This window comes from Megascapheus bottae, chromosome 4 (assembly GCF_031878675.1).
Source record: "Megascapheus bottae isolate mThoBot1 chromosome 4, mThoBot2.hap1, whole genome shotgun sequence".
NCBI classification, from domain to species: domain Eukaryota; kingdom Metazoa; phylum Chordata; class Mammalia; order Rodentia; family Geomyidae; genus Megascapheus; species Megascapheus bottae.
This window is the reverse complement of record NC_143512.1, coordinates 22,297,672-22,314,414: the sequence shown is the minus strand read 5'-3', so window position 1 is coordinate 22,314,414 and position 16,743 is coordinate 22,297,672. Positions and strand designations below refer to the sequence as shown.

At 38.2% G+C, this 16,743-nt stretch overlaps 1 protein-coding gene across 1 annotated transcript in view; it reads right to left on the bottom strand.

The window, feature by feature from the left end:
- The window catches only part of LOC150064146 (uncharacterized), a 107,535-nt gene that overhangs the window by 48,335 nt on the left and 42,457 nt on the right, over window positions 1-16,743 (bottom strand). The window contains exon 7 of the mRNA XM_090331106.1: window positions 10,678-10,856. Coding sequence (XP_090187232.1) covers window positions 10,678-10,856 — 179 coding nt within the window. The remainder of the gene's footprint in view (window positions 1-10,677; window positions 10,857-16,743) is intronic.

Genomic DNA, 16,743 nt, shown 5'->3' with positions numbered 1-16,743 from the left:
TCCTGAGTAGCTAAGATTACAGGCATGAGCCACTGACACCCAGCTATCCTAAGCAGTATTTTAAGAAACACTAAGATAAAGAGCTAGAGAAAGGTAGGTTATTTCTGAAAGCTGTTTAAAGAGCTACTTTTAAGTAGCTATAGTTTGTAGTTGAGGTCCTCAGTTATTAGTGAGCTTCTTTCTCCTCTAGTCCTCTAACATGTACTTGTGCCATGAGAATAGACTCCATTGTCCACCCTTGTCAAATTAGGAAAAGGAGACACAAACAGAAGGGTTAGGGAACCTGGGAATTGATTTGGATAATTACCCTGCTGTTAATTTACTCCGTGGACATATATTTGCCAGGGAAACTTGGTTACAGAGAAAACTCAAGGGGGTAGGTAAAAGAAAAAAAAAACACACGGAAAGGCTGAATCCCATTTTTGAACATCTATTTGAGAGGAAACATACTTAACATTGTGTAAGAGCGTACAAGAGAGCAGTGTCCTAAGAAACAGGACAATAACACAAAAACCATTCTCATTCTCACAGACATTGCATGGACGTGGATAGGGAAGTTATCCAAAGTTGGAGGCTTATTTTAGAAGAAATCATCAAAGTATCCCGGCTAAAAGTGCTGCATCATGTAATAAAAATGATAGACTATTTAGTTCATTCTTTTCTAGCTTAGAAATTATTTTTCACGCATCTTCTAACATTAACCTTAACTTGATTCAAACAAGTGGGAGCTGTGAAAAACTATGAGTATGTGGCTCCACCTACTGGCTAGTCCTTAAATTACAAGAAAATTTCCAAGGAAATTTGGACCTTAAATGCTGATCAAATATTTCTTTGGCTTATTCTTGTGAACTAAATACAAAGTAGGTTTGCCCATTGGCTTTTTAAAAATTAATATTTGTCTCCCTGGAATAATTTTTACCCGTCCTGGGGCTTGAACTCAGGACCTGAGTGATGTCCTTGGGCTATTTCTCAAGGCTAGAGCTCTGCCGTTTGAGCCACAGCGCCATTTCTGGCTTTTTCTATGTATGTGGTACTGAGGAATTGAACCCTGGTCTTTGTGCATGCTAGGTAAGCACTCTACCGCTAGGCCAAACTCCTGGCCTTAGAACATGAGAACAGGTGTGTTCAGTAGCCAGAGAAAGGCTACCTGACCAGAAACTGTTTGCTAACAATGGGGTAATATAGAGAAATGAGATAGAATCTAGTTTTGTACAGGAAATTATTATGATAGACTTATACTTTATCTAATATCAAAATAAAGTTTTAACAGGTAGGTCTAATTTTGTGATCTAATTTAGATCTAATCTAAATATTGGTGAGCATTGCTTTATTTTTCATCCTACATACTTTTCCTGAATAACCTGGGTATACTTGTAATATCAACCATCACCTGCATTGATTGCTTAATTAGACACCAGATCACAGCAGATAAGAAAGTTCCTCTGAGGTGTACCTTTCAAAATTTTTGTACCATAAAGGAAAAAGAGAGATGGAAAGTTAGTTACAAGACCTGTGGGTTCAAGGAGCTTTCCTGACAATCCCATCCCCTGGAATGCAAGAACAAATATGTTTTTAGGTTAAGAAAAGGAGAAATAAAATGTAAATAAATCTAGGAATAGCCTAATAACAGAAAGATTAAGTCAACTTTCAAATTGGTAGACATTTGTTTAGTGGACATTCACTTCACATGGAACTTTCACTCTATGGATCATGGTCATCTTCTGAAGCACAATTTTCTCTGAGCTCTGGGAGCAAACACATAATTTTTCCTTGTTTACCCCTTGCTCCATTAGCTCTTTCTATTCAGAATCTCCTGCTGAACCCTCAGCGATGAACCGTACTTCTCACTGCTCCGGTTCCCTACTCAAGAGCTGATCTTCAGCTCTTTTCTCTTGTAACTTACGTTTTTATTGTCTAAAAGACCATCTGTATATTGAAATGACAGATACACCTGAATTTTGGAGCAGAGTTGTCTCTCCCCAGAGCTCCAGCATTGTCTTTACAATATCATTTTCATATTTAATAGGCTAATTAGGGCAACAAGCAAGGATACACTCAGACATCAACTACAATGATGTCTTCTACTTTCTATTCAAGCTCCTTCTTTGGAACTGGTTTTCCACCTCCTCTTGGATGACTTCCACCATATGTCCCAAGAATCATGCACACTTTTCTAGTAACTTTTATTTAAGTAAAGATGTGGCATAAAACTTTATTCTAAGATTTGGGCAGTAGAGCCAGATTGACCTTTAGAGGCCACGCTCTATGGCATTTCTTCATTCTGACTCTAATTAGTTATAGAATTTCATAGCTTTAAAAGTGAACTGTATGGGGCTGGGAGTTTGGTCTAGTGGTTAAAGTGCTTGCCTAGCATGCACGTAGACCCGGGTTCGATTCCTCGGTACCACATACATAGAAAAAAGCTGAAAGTGGTGCTGAGGCTCAAGTAGTAGAGCTCTAGCCTTGAGAAAGTCCAAGGACAGTGCTCAGTCCCTGAGCTCAAACCCAGGACTGGCAAAAAAAAAAAAAGTAAACTGTAGCCTAGGTTGAGACTCAGTGGCAAAGCACCTGTCTAGGAGTTTCAAGGTACTCTGTTTTATCTTTGTACCAAAAAACATATGTGAATTATTAGCCTCTACAATTTTCAAAGAGGCGATTCCTCATTTTTCTAAGATAACAGATAATCAGATGAACAGGTCATAGTTATATAAGAAGAGTTATATAAAAGTTATACATAAAGATATGAAACTGAAATAAATCTACAGTCTTATGATTCCAAATTTTACTGTGTTTAAAGTGAAGTCTTCTCACTTTGCTGTGTGCCGTGACATTCTTTAAACTCCCGCTTCACAGCAGAGTAAACATAACAACTTTTGAAATAGAAGCAAGTATTCTGAGCAGAACACTGCCTTTTTCTTTGAGCATATGTACAGCCCAGTGTGTGAAGTAGCTCTCACTCCCACACCCACGCCTACAATGCAGTTCTTGTATACAAAGGTTCATAGAACAGAACAAAAACTGATTTGTTCTGTTACAATATACACAGAATGCCGCTTTTTGTTTTTAACCTGCTTGTACTTTCCTAAAGTTCAGTCGGCTGCAGGCATTGACTGCCTAAACAAAACCAAACTGCTGACACATGAAAACATAGCTATTCTTCCTTTGATTCCTATCTTTGTTTGATTCAGTCTTCCCTAAGCATTCACCCTCATACTTCTACCTCACATCTTAAAAATCTCTGACAAAAACAACTATTCCTTCAACATCGAAAGTGTTAAGTATACAAATGTGTCTTGGCATATTTCACCAAGCTGGAAAGACAATGGAAGACTATTGAGTCTAAAATTTAGCTAAAAAAAAAAAAAGAGCTCAGCATGTGGCCCCTTCTATCTACAAGAGTCTATCAAAGAAAAAAGCAATTTAACTTGGGTCTGAAGAGCCCAGGAGGAAAAATATTGGTGACACTGTCCCCAAAAATTAACTGATCTACATCAGTAACTGTAACCCCTTTGTAAATCCCCTTTACAATTAAAGAAAAAAAGCCAAACAAATGAAAGAAATGGTTCTGCTGTATCAGACTCTGGTTGGAATCCTGAAGGAGGGTGGATGGGGCAGAGTCATTCTCACAGGGACTGCAGATGGATGTCATTATTATAGCACTGACAACACTAAAATGACCTTGAATCCCCACACTTTATCTAACATGAGAAAAGCCGCAGAAGTTGAAGATTATCTGCATCTATAGGAGATACAAATAAAGGAATCAGTCCTATGGGAGTTTATCTTGACTATGATTAACATGCTCAAAGAAATGGGCAGTGTCAACATCAGGAAGATACTATTAACCAGAACTCAATGGAAACTAGAAGTAAAAAAAATGTATCAAAACTACCCACTTTGTACATGAAATTCGCTATTATCTGTGCAGTCGGAAGTACATTACAAGATATGTAACACGTGGGAGACAAGGAGTGGGTTCTGATTTTCATCGAGGGTTTTCCTTTGACAATGAAAAGTAGAAGAAAATGGAAAGACTCGTTTAAAATTCTGAAATAAAGCATCAAACAAGTCTTGAATGCTCTAGCTAATTAAATTTCTCAAATGTCAAGGAGGGACACAGATACTTGTCCCGGTAACTGAACAGTTAGCACCATCAAGCAGTCGAATAATAATATTCTGGTTGGAGAAAAGTTGTTCAACATTAAAATGTTTCAAGATGCAGAAAGAAAAGAATATTAGTAGACTAGGACAAATATGTGTGCAAATACAGATGGATTTCAAATGTATAAAAGAATAGTAATAATATCTCATAGCTTTATAAAGCTGGAAATACATGAGTGTCACACGTAGTTTAGGTTCTATAATTTCAATAGCATAGTACAAATAGTATTTCGTATGAAACTCTAATCTAAAGGCATATATAATCTTTTAGCTAACCAATAACATAAAGAATGAATTTTATATGTTGAAAGAATAAAAGTAATATATAAAAATAAATCAGAGGGGGCCCAGGAGTTTGGCCTAGTAGTAGAGTGCTTGCCTAGTATGCACGAAGACCCAGGTTTGATTCCTCGGTACCATATACATAGAAAAACAGGGAAGTGGTGCCGAGGCTCAAGTGGAGGAGTGCTAGCCTTGAGAAAGTCTAAGGACAGTGCTCAGACCCTGAGCCCAAGCCCAGGACTGGCAAAATAAATAAATAAGTAAATAAATAAATAAAAATAAATCAGAGGAATACATTAAAAGTAAAATGTAATTATTTTTAGACTTGATGGTACTTGTAGTTATATTAATTATAAATGGACTATATGTTTTCAGTTTCTTTTTCTGGTTTCTTAAAAAAATTATCAAGTTTCGGCCGGAAGTTTGGCCTAGTGGTTAAAGTGCTTGCCTAGCATGCATGAAGACCCGGGTTCGATTCCTCGGTACCACATACATAGAAAAAAGCTGGAAGTGGTGCTGAGGCTCAAGTGGTAGAGCTCTAGCTCTGAGAAAATCCAAGGACAGTGCTCAGGCCCTGAGCTCAAGCCCAGGACTGGCCAAAAAAAAAATGTTAAAAAAAATTATCAAGTTTCTCCAAAAGATTGGATACTATTTTTAAATTTCAACTCATATTGATGTGTTGTCTCTTTTTAAAGTTATTCTACATAACCTGAATTTTCAATGCAAAACTGAAAGGGTCTTTGTCACATTCATCATAGTATAGATGCTCAGAAGCACTGGGAAATTAACCTCTATCCTTTATGAAACATTTTAAACTGGTAGCATAGGGATTCGGAAACTTACACTTATGACCACCTCAGCCATACCCACATCTCACCCCTCTGTTCTAAAATATTTTACTTTTGTTATGTCTTTTTGATACATTTTTCTTATTTTCTTTTTATACTTCTCTAGTCAACCACATAGTCACATTTCTCAACTGCTCTTCTATATTCTCAGAGCTTTAGTTAAAAGCTGTCTTCATCTCCCCTTATATTTGTTCCTTGGCAATTTTATCAATTTCTGTAGCTTTAAAGATTTATGGTATGTAATACTAAAAAGCATCCATAGATATAGCTCAAACACAGAGCATTTCACTAGCATGAAAAAGGTTTGATTTTCCAGTACTGATTAAAAAAAAAGCAGAGAGAGAGAGAGAGAGAGAGAGAGAGAGAGAGAGAGAGAGAGAGAGAGAGAGAGAGACAGAGAGAGAGAGAGAGAGAGAGACAGAGAGAGAGAGAGAGACAGAGAGAAGGAAAAGAGAAAAAGAAAAGGAGATAGAAGGAAAGAAAGAAAAACAGAAGGCCGGTGTAGTGGCTCACACCTATAATCCTAGCTACTTAGAAGGCTGAGATCTGAGGATCAAGGTTCAAAGCCAGCTTGGGCACAGGGCACCAAGGGACCTGAGACTCTTATCTCCAATTAACCTCTGGAAAATGGGAAATGGGGCTTGGCTCAAAGGTAGGGTGGTAGCCTTGAGCTGAAGAGCTCAGGAACAGTGCCCAGGCTGAGTTCAAGCCCCATGACTCACAAAAAGATGAAAGAAAGAAAGAAAGAAAGAAAGAAAGAAAGAAAGAAAGAAAGAAAGAAAGAAAGAAAGAGAAAAAAAGGAAAAGAAAGGAAGGAGGGAATGAAGGAAAGCAAGAAATAGGAAAGGAGAATACATATATGAAACAAACAATTATTTAATATCAATTTTCCATTTTTCTCCATAGCTCCAAATTTGATGTTTACAGAGAAATTACAACCATAATTTCATGTTAGTTCAGACATTATGGGTTATCTCTCCTCATGCTATTGTATTATTATCTGTTCCTATTTCTGTGAATGATTACTTAAGCAACCAGTCACTTTCGCCAGAAAGTTCAGAGTTCTCATTACTATCCTTCCTCTATGCTATAGGCTGGATGTTTATGCTCCCCAGTATTCACATGTGGAAATATAGTAGCCAATATAAATACAGTTGGAGGTATGAATTTTGGAGATGTGCTCAGGAAAGTAAAGCAATTGTGAAGGCATAAGATCTCCATAAAAGAGACTTCCAATACTATCTTGTTGCTTCTACTGTGTGACAACTCAGTTTAATAACTCAGTATGGTTGTTTGTGAACCAGAAAATGTGTCCTTTCCAGACATTGAATATCCTGGGTCTTTGCTCTTGGATTTTCCTCTCTTCAGAGATGTGGGAAACATGTATCCATGTCTTATAATGTAGTTTATGGTATCTGGTTATAGCAGCCCTACAAGCTACCATTTTATTAGCTTCTATCTGCTACAAGATCTATTGATTCCGGTGTGTAAACATACCTGGAGTTGAGTGCACTAGCTTACCTCTCTCATGTATATTAGGACTATATCCTTATTTTGCCAGACTGTGGGCCCAGCACTGCCTGTGGGATTCCCATTCTCCTCTCATCACCCTCTCACTTATTTTAATGTAACAATTAACATGAACTTTGGGAGATTCTCTTACCTAAACATTTAGAGGTTTAGCTCTCTCCTGTGGTAAGAACACTCTCACAGTCCCTTATTGTTAGAATGGCTGTCCTCTTGTTCAGTTCTAGGCCTAAACTCCTTCCTTCTGCTTTCCCCCTATCACTCTTGCTTTAGCCTTAGTGGACAGTTGTGATTTCCTACAAATGTGACACACAGCACAGAGGTTTCTCACATGCTGTTTCTTTTCCTTAGATAATGCTCTGTCTGCCAAACTCTAATTCAATCCTCTGGTCTCTGTTAAAATATTACTTCCTTGAAAAGGGATTCATTACATAACCTTCCTCATCTTAAAGTTTTTCTTGTTCCAGTTAGCAACCTATTGCTCTCATCATATCTCTCAGTTCTGAATTTGCCTCTAAGCATACACATAAGCATACATAATCATTTGTAGAAACAGAAGTCTTGTCCTCCACCTTTACAGCAATCATGGCGCTGAGATTTCTCAGTAGAGGGAGCTCTTTACACTGCAGTGGGTAGAAAGATTCCTCCACTTTGTAAGTGCTACAGGGAGGGTTGGTGGAGGTGGGGAGTCTGCGACCATCAGGAGGTGCTTTGACCTAGGCATGTACCTAGATCATGTTTTTCCCTTCAGCCTTTGCAGCCCTACAAAAGCATGGCTTGGAAAGCATCTTTCTGTGACTCTTTCCAAATGGGCATCCCAAATTGCAGGTCCAAAGACCCTGATTCTCTCTTTTCTTTCCTCTTTTCTTCTAGTCCTTTCTATATCCCATCTTTTATCAGGCCCTTTGAATGTCTCTTATTCAAGGCTTCCTTCCATCTCAGTGTCTTCATTCCCATTGCCTAACTACGTTTCAGCCAACAGCTGATATTTTCCTGCCCCAAGAAACCCCAAAGTCCCACTTCCAGTTTGTGCTATGACCACGGATTAACTGTGCTTCTGCACTGGATTAAATTAACCTCTGATAAGAACTGAATTTCTGGACTTAGAGAGAAGTCTGACTTCTCAGTCACTATATACTGTCCTAATACCATAGAGTTTTCTAAGCACAAAGTAACTCTTTTTTTCTTTTAATACTTTAACAACAGTTTCTATCAAATTGTTGAAAACACGACGTGATTCCATCTCTCAATTCAACCAGACTGCTCTCCTTCTCCATCTTTGGAATCACAATTCCGTATTTTTCTGTGAATTCACTTACTTGTTTCCATCCTTCCAAGGACTGTAAACACAAACAGGGCAGGCATCATGTTTGTTTTGCCACCATTCCAGAATTTACTGAGTGTCTGGCTTATAAAAGTGTATTCAATAAGTATTATTGCATGAGTGGTTACTGTATGTCTGAGTTCATTTTCTGCTAATTTATTCTGTTATGTTCTTCTTGTGGCTCATTAACTGTTCTTCATTGCTATCTACTCCAAAGATCAGACATAATATATTCTGCAATTTGTAGCACTACACGGATCTGATTTTGGCACTTTGCAAACAAAATAAAGCTATTTAAAAAAATTCTATCATCTCCATATTAACATCTATTATAACAATCCTGGTGATAATGGCAGTTACTTAGAATAGTTTTTTCATAGCTGTGCAGAAATCTTAAGACCGATATTTCTCAAAATATTTTAAACCTAACTAGGATTACTACTATAGTTCTAGTTTTTCACATAAATTTCACTTAACAGGCCTGCTGGGTAATTTAAATGACTGTGCTCAGTAAAAGAAAATGAAGAATGGTGGAGATTATGGAAAATTGTGCTGTGCATGCTTTACCTGCATGCATTTAATTAAAAATTATGGAAACACCATGTAAGCCAAATATAACATCTGCAGGCAGTACCAGTTCTCTGAATGCCATCTGCCTGGAAAACCCACACCTAAAATACTAGCTTCAAAAACCATTCTAAATTTCAACGAGGGACCATCAATCTTAAAACAAAATGTGCTTGACTTAAAAGTTGTTATTTATTTTTACTGAAGAACAATACAGCTATCATCTACTATTATCATTGTTTTACAGAGGTTAAAAACAATTTCCAGTAAAAGGCAGGATGGACATAATCTCAGGACACCAGTCTTAAGAAAGAGCTAGTTTACCTTAGTTATGTTTGATTTTTGTCTCTTGACTAGATGGGAATTCATTAGGTTACAAATCAGAATTATCCTGAAAGTTTAAAGCCGAGCACATTATTTTTGGGACCACACTGCTGGAGATTCAGGAGGTAAAGCAAAGGAGATGGTTTGCAGGTGTGCTCTGGGAAACTGCTCTGGCTCTTTTGGAATAAATCTAGTTTATACATTCAGGTCTGTTCCACTTAAATTCCCAGAACGGGAAATCATGGACAAACTATGATTTCTTATTCTGTTTAGAGAGAATCCTATTTTCCTGCACTGGGGGGAGACAGAGTTTTTCCAAGTAGCTCTCCAGCTCCATCGCTATAAAAGACAGCATTCCATGGTCTGTGTCACAAGTAAGTGTTCTATAATCTAGGAGCAGAAATTCTTCACAATAACTCATGCAAAATCATTCCTCCTTTTTTAGTGTATTGATTTCTTTATTGACTTGTTCCAGAAAGAGATTGAGGTTATTTATATGCCTGCATACATACATATATATTAAGGTTAAAATTAAGAAACTTAGGGAGATGTAACATGAAGGCCGGAAAATAAGATTGTGTCATGAATGAAGTCAATGACTGAAAGCTTGTGCTTTGAACCTTGATAAGAGGTCATAGGTGCGCTCACAGTGAGCACAGGGCAGAGAAATCGGTGGGACAGAGTGGGTCCCAGGTTAGACAGCAGATACATGTGTTCCTTGGGAGAGGATTCTATTCAACTCTTGGCAATTGTTGCTACAGAATTTTGAAGAGAGTTTGGAAATTGAGTCTTCTCTGAGAAATCTCTGTGTCAATCATGTTTGCATCAGATGAATGAAATAATACTGGATTGCACATGCTGTGGAGGTGTTAGCTGCATATCACATGAAGAGTTTTCCCCAATTGCACAGGCCTGGGCTTCACTTCTGGGGAGAGTACTCACTGTATATGTTGACAAAATCTCATAGGACTCTTAGGAAACTGCCAGCTTGCAACCTTCACTTATTGTTAGATCATTATTCTCAAAGAAAAAAAAATCTGGGCAATGCAGCAAAGTATTCCAAGTTGTTTTTGGTACTGTGCCTAAGAAAAACATATCTGAATCCAGCCACCTAGGAAATCATAGGCAGGAACTGGAGTCCTGCTGAATGGCCCACCTTGATTTCTCTTAGTACCAGGAATTCACCTTGGGTCTTACTTTCTTGGCTTTGGTAAGAGAGATTTCATAGAGGAACTGAAAAATAGAAAGAAAGGCGATGGAAACTGATACCAGTCTTGATTCTGATAGTAGAAGAGAAAAGAAATTCAAATCCTCCGAGCTTCTAAAGTTCCTGAGATGTTATGGGGAAGGGGGGGGGGAAAGAGAGAGGGAGAGAGAGGAGAGGAGAGGAGAGGAGGAGAGGAGAGGGGAGAGACAGACAGACAGGGAAAGAGAGAGAAAGAGAGAGAGAGAGAGAGAGAGAGAGAGAGAGAGAGAGAGAGAGAGAGAGAGAGAGAGAGAGAGAGAGAGAGAGAGAGGAGGCATGATTCCAGAATTTTCAACACGGTACCATATCAGACAATATTTGGGATATGGAGTCATCTATGGAACTGTGTTTCTCAGGTTTATTATTACATCCTGCAACCTTCCCCTCCCTCAGTTTACCTTTTTATGCTTGTAGTAGTGGAGGCAGCCATCATGTTTCAGCACAAACCATCTCTTCCTCCAGCCCTTCAGGAAGCCAGACTGAGTTCTCTTATGCAGGTAGCCACGGCAGGCAGGCCAGGGCTTGTTGGGACAGCGACTGATGTCAGATCCCACCACCAGGGTCAAGACGTCTGGACCTAGAGGTGTGGATTTCAGCTAGTTCAGTGACTCAGAAAAATCTTAGAATCAACTGCAAGAATAGTCACTATTTAGACTGAATGAGTGAAGAAATCCTTACAGGTTTTAGAAAGGGGATAAAATAGAATCCTCATACTGACCAAATCCAATTCCTTAGTAATTCAAACCCTTGAGTTTATAAAAAAATAGGAAGCTAGAGAGAGAACGTTATAAGGGTCTGAAAGGTTTCCTGGTCTGTTGTCTCTGACAGTACAGCTTTGTGGTTTCAGGTAAAGTATGTTCATTTTCATTGGGTCTGAAAATATCCAGCTGAACTTTAAACACATTGTGACTTACTTCCTAAAACAAAAGATGGGCGGGCAATGCTTGCCTTTTCTACATCACTTTAGCGTAAAATAATTAGCCTCTTTGGCCAAGGCATGATCTAAGTCACTATCCATCTTTGCTCAGTACTGCCCCCATCAAAGTCAATTGCCTGCTCGTGAAGTTAGAAGGAGTGCCCAGACACTTGTTTTCTTCTGTGTCTCTGACATAGACTGAGAGTTCAACACTGGGCTTCCAGATTCCTCTCCTTTCCATGTGAGAATGCCCTGGACCTAAGTGGTTTCCCCTTTCCCTGAGGTCTGGAATTTGTCCCTGATCCTGTTAATACGAGGTCACTATTCTCCCACTTGGGCTCGGATGCTGCCAGTTTTTTTTTTTATTTTTTTAAATCACATATCTACCTTCTGATGGCTTAAAACAAGTGTCTCAATGTCACTCAGATGGACAGCAAGGCTGACACGCTTTGAAAACTGCAAATGGGGTATGACTTCATTTACAATTCCTTGGAGAGGGAGGCCACATCTCTGAAGGGCGACATTTGGCCTGACTTGGCAGCGCCTGACTTCATCGTGATGTCTGACATTGAGATTACCGATCTGTTTAGAGCTGTCTATGGAAATGGGGGTCAGGGTGGAGACTCTTCTTCTAAAAATGACAAGCCCCAGCCCAAGGGATCACTCCTGGCTGAGCCACAGGGCTCTGAAAATAAAGACTCGTCCCAAAAAAGGCTGACACAGCCTTAACTTTAACAGCACGCAACGCACCTTGATAATTAAATAACTCTCTGTGTGTCAAGATAATTCTTCATTGCCATGTAAATACATTTTAATTTATTGAACTGCCCTTAAGCTCCTGTCAAAACACATCCAGAAAAATTAGAAGAACTACTCCAGATTGACCAGCAACCCACAGATGTCTTTGTCTTTGGACTTCACTCCCCAAAGAACTGCACTCCTGGACTAATATACATAGTTGACACATCTGCCAATTAATTTATGTACTGCTGCAGTGGGATGCCCCAAAGGGTCATTCCCCTCTTGCTTACACAGACTGCATGTGGGCTTCTCTGATACTGATCAGGCAAAAGCTTGTGTTTCAGCATGGCCATACACATAACTTGGTGCACCAGGAAAAAAAAAAAGCAAAAACAAAAAAACACCAAAAGAAGCTCTTGAGGACAGAGATGGCTCAGCTCTAGCTCGCTGGTGTCATCTATCTTATTAGATGAAAGTTTTTCACATTCAGAGTTAAGACATAATATGCCTGTTACCCTAGGACTTGCTGGATTCTAAACAGCTGCTGGGCAGTGGTGATAGCTTACATTTTACAAAGTCCTACCAGGGGCCAGAGGGTTTGGACTTATTAGACACAGTGGCTCATGTTTGAGATTTATTTATAATGTTGGAGAAATCTTCAAAAAGTGTAGTCACTATTGTTTTTCTATGCATTTGTTGGATAAATGAACTTGACAAGTATGAACTTGATAAAACTTGATTGTTGTGATCACTTGTGAGTTTACTGGGATCCCAAATTATGAAGAGTCTTAGCTCAGTTTGTCTCCATCTAAATAGGAATGCAAATGGCGGAGTCTGTTGAACTGTGCATCCTCATTCAGTGGGTCTGGCACGAGGTCTGCACATCTATATTTGATGCAATCTTTCAGGTGATGTTGGGTTGAAATTAAGAGTTCCAAGTCCTTAAGCCTCTCTCATTTTTCTAGCATCTGCATTACTTAGGGCAGTCTTTGCCTTTAACTATGATATTTCTTTCTTTGACTATGACCTAGTTTCTCTTGGCTTTATATATTTTTACCCCAACATTTCTTGACAATAAAATGATTGCCCCTCTCCTTCTCATATATGACTTAATTTTATCTTCCCACCTGGGAGGAAGGAAATACATAAACACCGCCTTCCTCTACTGGACATGTTGCTTGCTTTTGAGGATAGATGAAATGCAGGAAACAGAAAGATGGACATCTACTGCCAGAGGTGCATTTCATGTGATGCAGGAGTTTGAAGACCTACACGTTTAACTTAATTCTTTGGTGATAACATCCCTCAAAACAAAAAGAAGCCCGTAAACATTTCTTCCTAAATACTTTGGCCTGGAGGTTTGGAAGTAAGGAGTTCTGGTGAGTCTATTTACAGCTACAGGAAAGAGAAAAATAATTTCTTTTTCTAATTCACACTCTTTCCTTGGCTCACTGCTTTCTTCCTATGCTACCAATCTTAAACTGTCTCAGAGTCACACCTCTGCTGTCAGACAAACTCTGCCACCCTCACAAATATGACCAAGAAATGTGCAAGACATGTTTATCCCAGAGGGCATGTGTTGCGTTCAGCAGAGGCAAGCAGGCCCTCCAGAGGCACCGGGCTCCTTGATTTGAGTAAAGCTTGCATTTAGTGAAGAAAAGTCATTCTAACAGAGCAGAAGACTTCTACGCTGATTAAACCGTACTATCCCCATTTACTCTTTCCACTAGGAATTAACACTTCTCTTTATGTTTCCAAATATCCAGTCTTACAAACCCCAAAACCACACTATGATGGAGTCTTCATTAAAACAGATTTGGCTGGTTGTAGTAGCATACATCTTGAATCCCAGCACTTGGGAAACAGTTGGGAGGATTGAAAGTTCCAGGACAGCTTCAGCTGTCTCAAGAAACACACCACACACACACACACACACACACACACACACACACACACACACACACACACACACACACACACACTCACCCTTTAAACAACAAAACTGCCATCAAAAACCCTCTTCCATCCCCAAAGCCTTACATGTTGTCATTCTTAAGAGTGAATGCTTTAAGAAAATGTGTCTTGGCTTTCCCATCAATAGAATAAAGATAATTTGCACAGCGGTGTGTGATTATTATTGAACAGTAATAGTACTTACATGAGTACCATTGACTCATGACTGACTTCTTTTTTTCACATATTTTTTGTTATAATTAATAGAAGGGTTACATTATATTCACCAGAGAGAAGGTACATTACTTCACATACATTGATACCCTTTCTCATGTCATGGTCCCCATTTCCCTCCCCGCTCCCGCTCATCTTGATTTCCCCCTTCCCTATCCTATTTCAAATAACCAATTAAGCATATAGAAAATATATCAGATAACAAGGTGAAATATTGTAACAATATGAGATAACCAAGAGATGGCAAAAGAGATGAGAGATAACATAGTACATTAAGGACAACAACAATCACTCATTATATGGCTTTTGTTTCTATATCCTGGAGGTCCTTACATTTAGCGTCATGATTGACTTCTTAATGCTAGTCTGGTGATAGACAATACTGATGTTGGAGGCATACAAATCAGACTTCTGATCTTAGGGCCAAGTGCTGACACTGGGCTGGTTGTGAAAGAATCACCAGGGAGAGTTGATGAAAATTACAAATGTGCAGGCTACCACTACAAATTTCATGTTTTAAAGAACATTCTGGTGATTCTGTCACACAGTTAGATATGATTCAATATCCTATGAAAAGTGATTTGACATTTATGAATCTAAATCAGTTTCATGCTTACTCATATTCTTTTCTTTGGAGTCCTGTTTTATTCCATTCTCCTGTCACCATTTCTTCCTCTGCATTTTTGAGTGGAGATGGAGTTAAAGTTATACATGCTTGATTCTGTTTGGAGGCTCTTAAACACAGGTGTAGGAAGCAGCTCATGACGTGTGGATCTTGGCACATGATTGCCTTCTTTCATTTTGTTTTATTTTCTTTTATTTTTCCTTGTGCATTCTCCAACCTCTAGTAAACTCACAAAATGTGTTTGGTATAGTGCTGTTACTACACTGTTTTATATGCCTTATTTTGCATGCATGCTCTTATGCTAAGATTTAATTCTTTTTCTCTCTTATCTCTCTGCCCTTGTATCTCCTCATCCTTTCTTTTTCAACTCTAAACAATTTTGAAATTCTATCTATGGTGCGCTCTCACTCTCTCTCTCTCTCTCTCTCTCTCTCTCTCTCTCTCTATATATATATATATATATATAAATATATATACATATATATATAGATATAGGTATATATGTGGTTTCTAATATATATATATGTAGTTTCTAAATGGGGCATACAAGTGCAGGGTATGCATCTATTTTGATTTGGTTTTCCATTTTGCTAGTAATGGTCACCCATACCACTTTTAATTCCTTGCCATCACATAGATGATTGTCACAACTGCCCTTGTATATGTCACTTCAGAAGTTTCTGGGCTTATCTGCTCTGAAGTGCCACTGCTAGGATGAAAGATTTATTGGTACTTTCCTAGACCTGTCATATTGCTCTCAGAAATGCCTACATCCCAATAAGAGAATATGAAGATTCTCATTTCCTTATCATTATATGCTTGTCAAAGCTATCTATTATCTGATATTTTCCCCTAAAATAATGGATCTAAACTATCATCTTGTTTATAATTTGAATTTCTTTGGTAACTACATACACAGTTACTTTCCATTTTCTCTTCTTGATGTTGCTTTTAATGTTGAAGTTGCCTTTGTATGTCATATAAAGTAGAAGGCATCCCAGTGGTTTATAAAAATAAAGGAAATAAATATTGTCTTGTGGCTCTAACTTTGGCATATAGAAAATATAATAATGTTTGAATATGTTTCTGATTTTCTAGATTATTCCTATTCACTGGTATATTATCTGTACTTATGGAGACAATCGCATTTTGTTACCAATATATTGTTATGCTTCTATAATATGGCTTAATAGTTCTTTTGCCATTGTTGGTCATAAGTATAGTTATTCATTTATAACAATATTCGTATTTTTATTTGCAGTAAACATTGTGAATAAACATTTTTAGGCAATTTCATTGGTAAGTTAGATTTTAGATTTATTAGAGGAGAGTAGACTTCAAGTAGTTTTTTATGTAACGATGGAGTTACAAATATTTTTCCCAAAACATACTTTTGCATTTTTTTGGACTGGTTCTTAACTGCCTTATGGTTTCTGTTATTATGTGTAGTTTCTTACTGGTACAAACAAATCCTACATATATAAAATTGGGAGATTTTAAATCTCCTGTTGTTTTGTTTTTGTTTAATGGGGAGAACTTGTTTTGGCAAGCCTTTTTGCTAGACCTAGGCATTGGTTAGCTGAATCTGTTACAGTCATACAATCTTCAAATAACAATGGATTTGTCTCTTCCCTAACAGAAGGCGTCCTTTGATTTTCTTACTTGTGTTATTGACTTAGTAGAGACCTTGACATCACAACAAACAGCGTTATTTAATCAGCATTGTTCATCTTATTATTTACTTATTTATTTATTTATTTTTGTGAGTCTTGGGGCTTGAACTTTGCCTGTGGGCTGTCCCTGAGCTCTTCAGCTCCAAGCTACCACCTTAACCTTGAGCCAAGCCTCACTTACCATTTTGTAGAGGTTAACTGGAGATAAGAGTCTCAGGTCCTTTTGTGCCTGGGCTGATTTTGAACTTTGATCCTCAGATCTCTGCCTCCTGAGTAGCTAGGTGTGAGCCACTGTGCCTAGCTTCATCTTATTTTCAAAAGA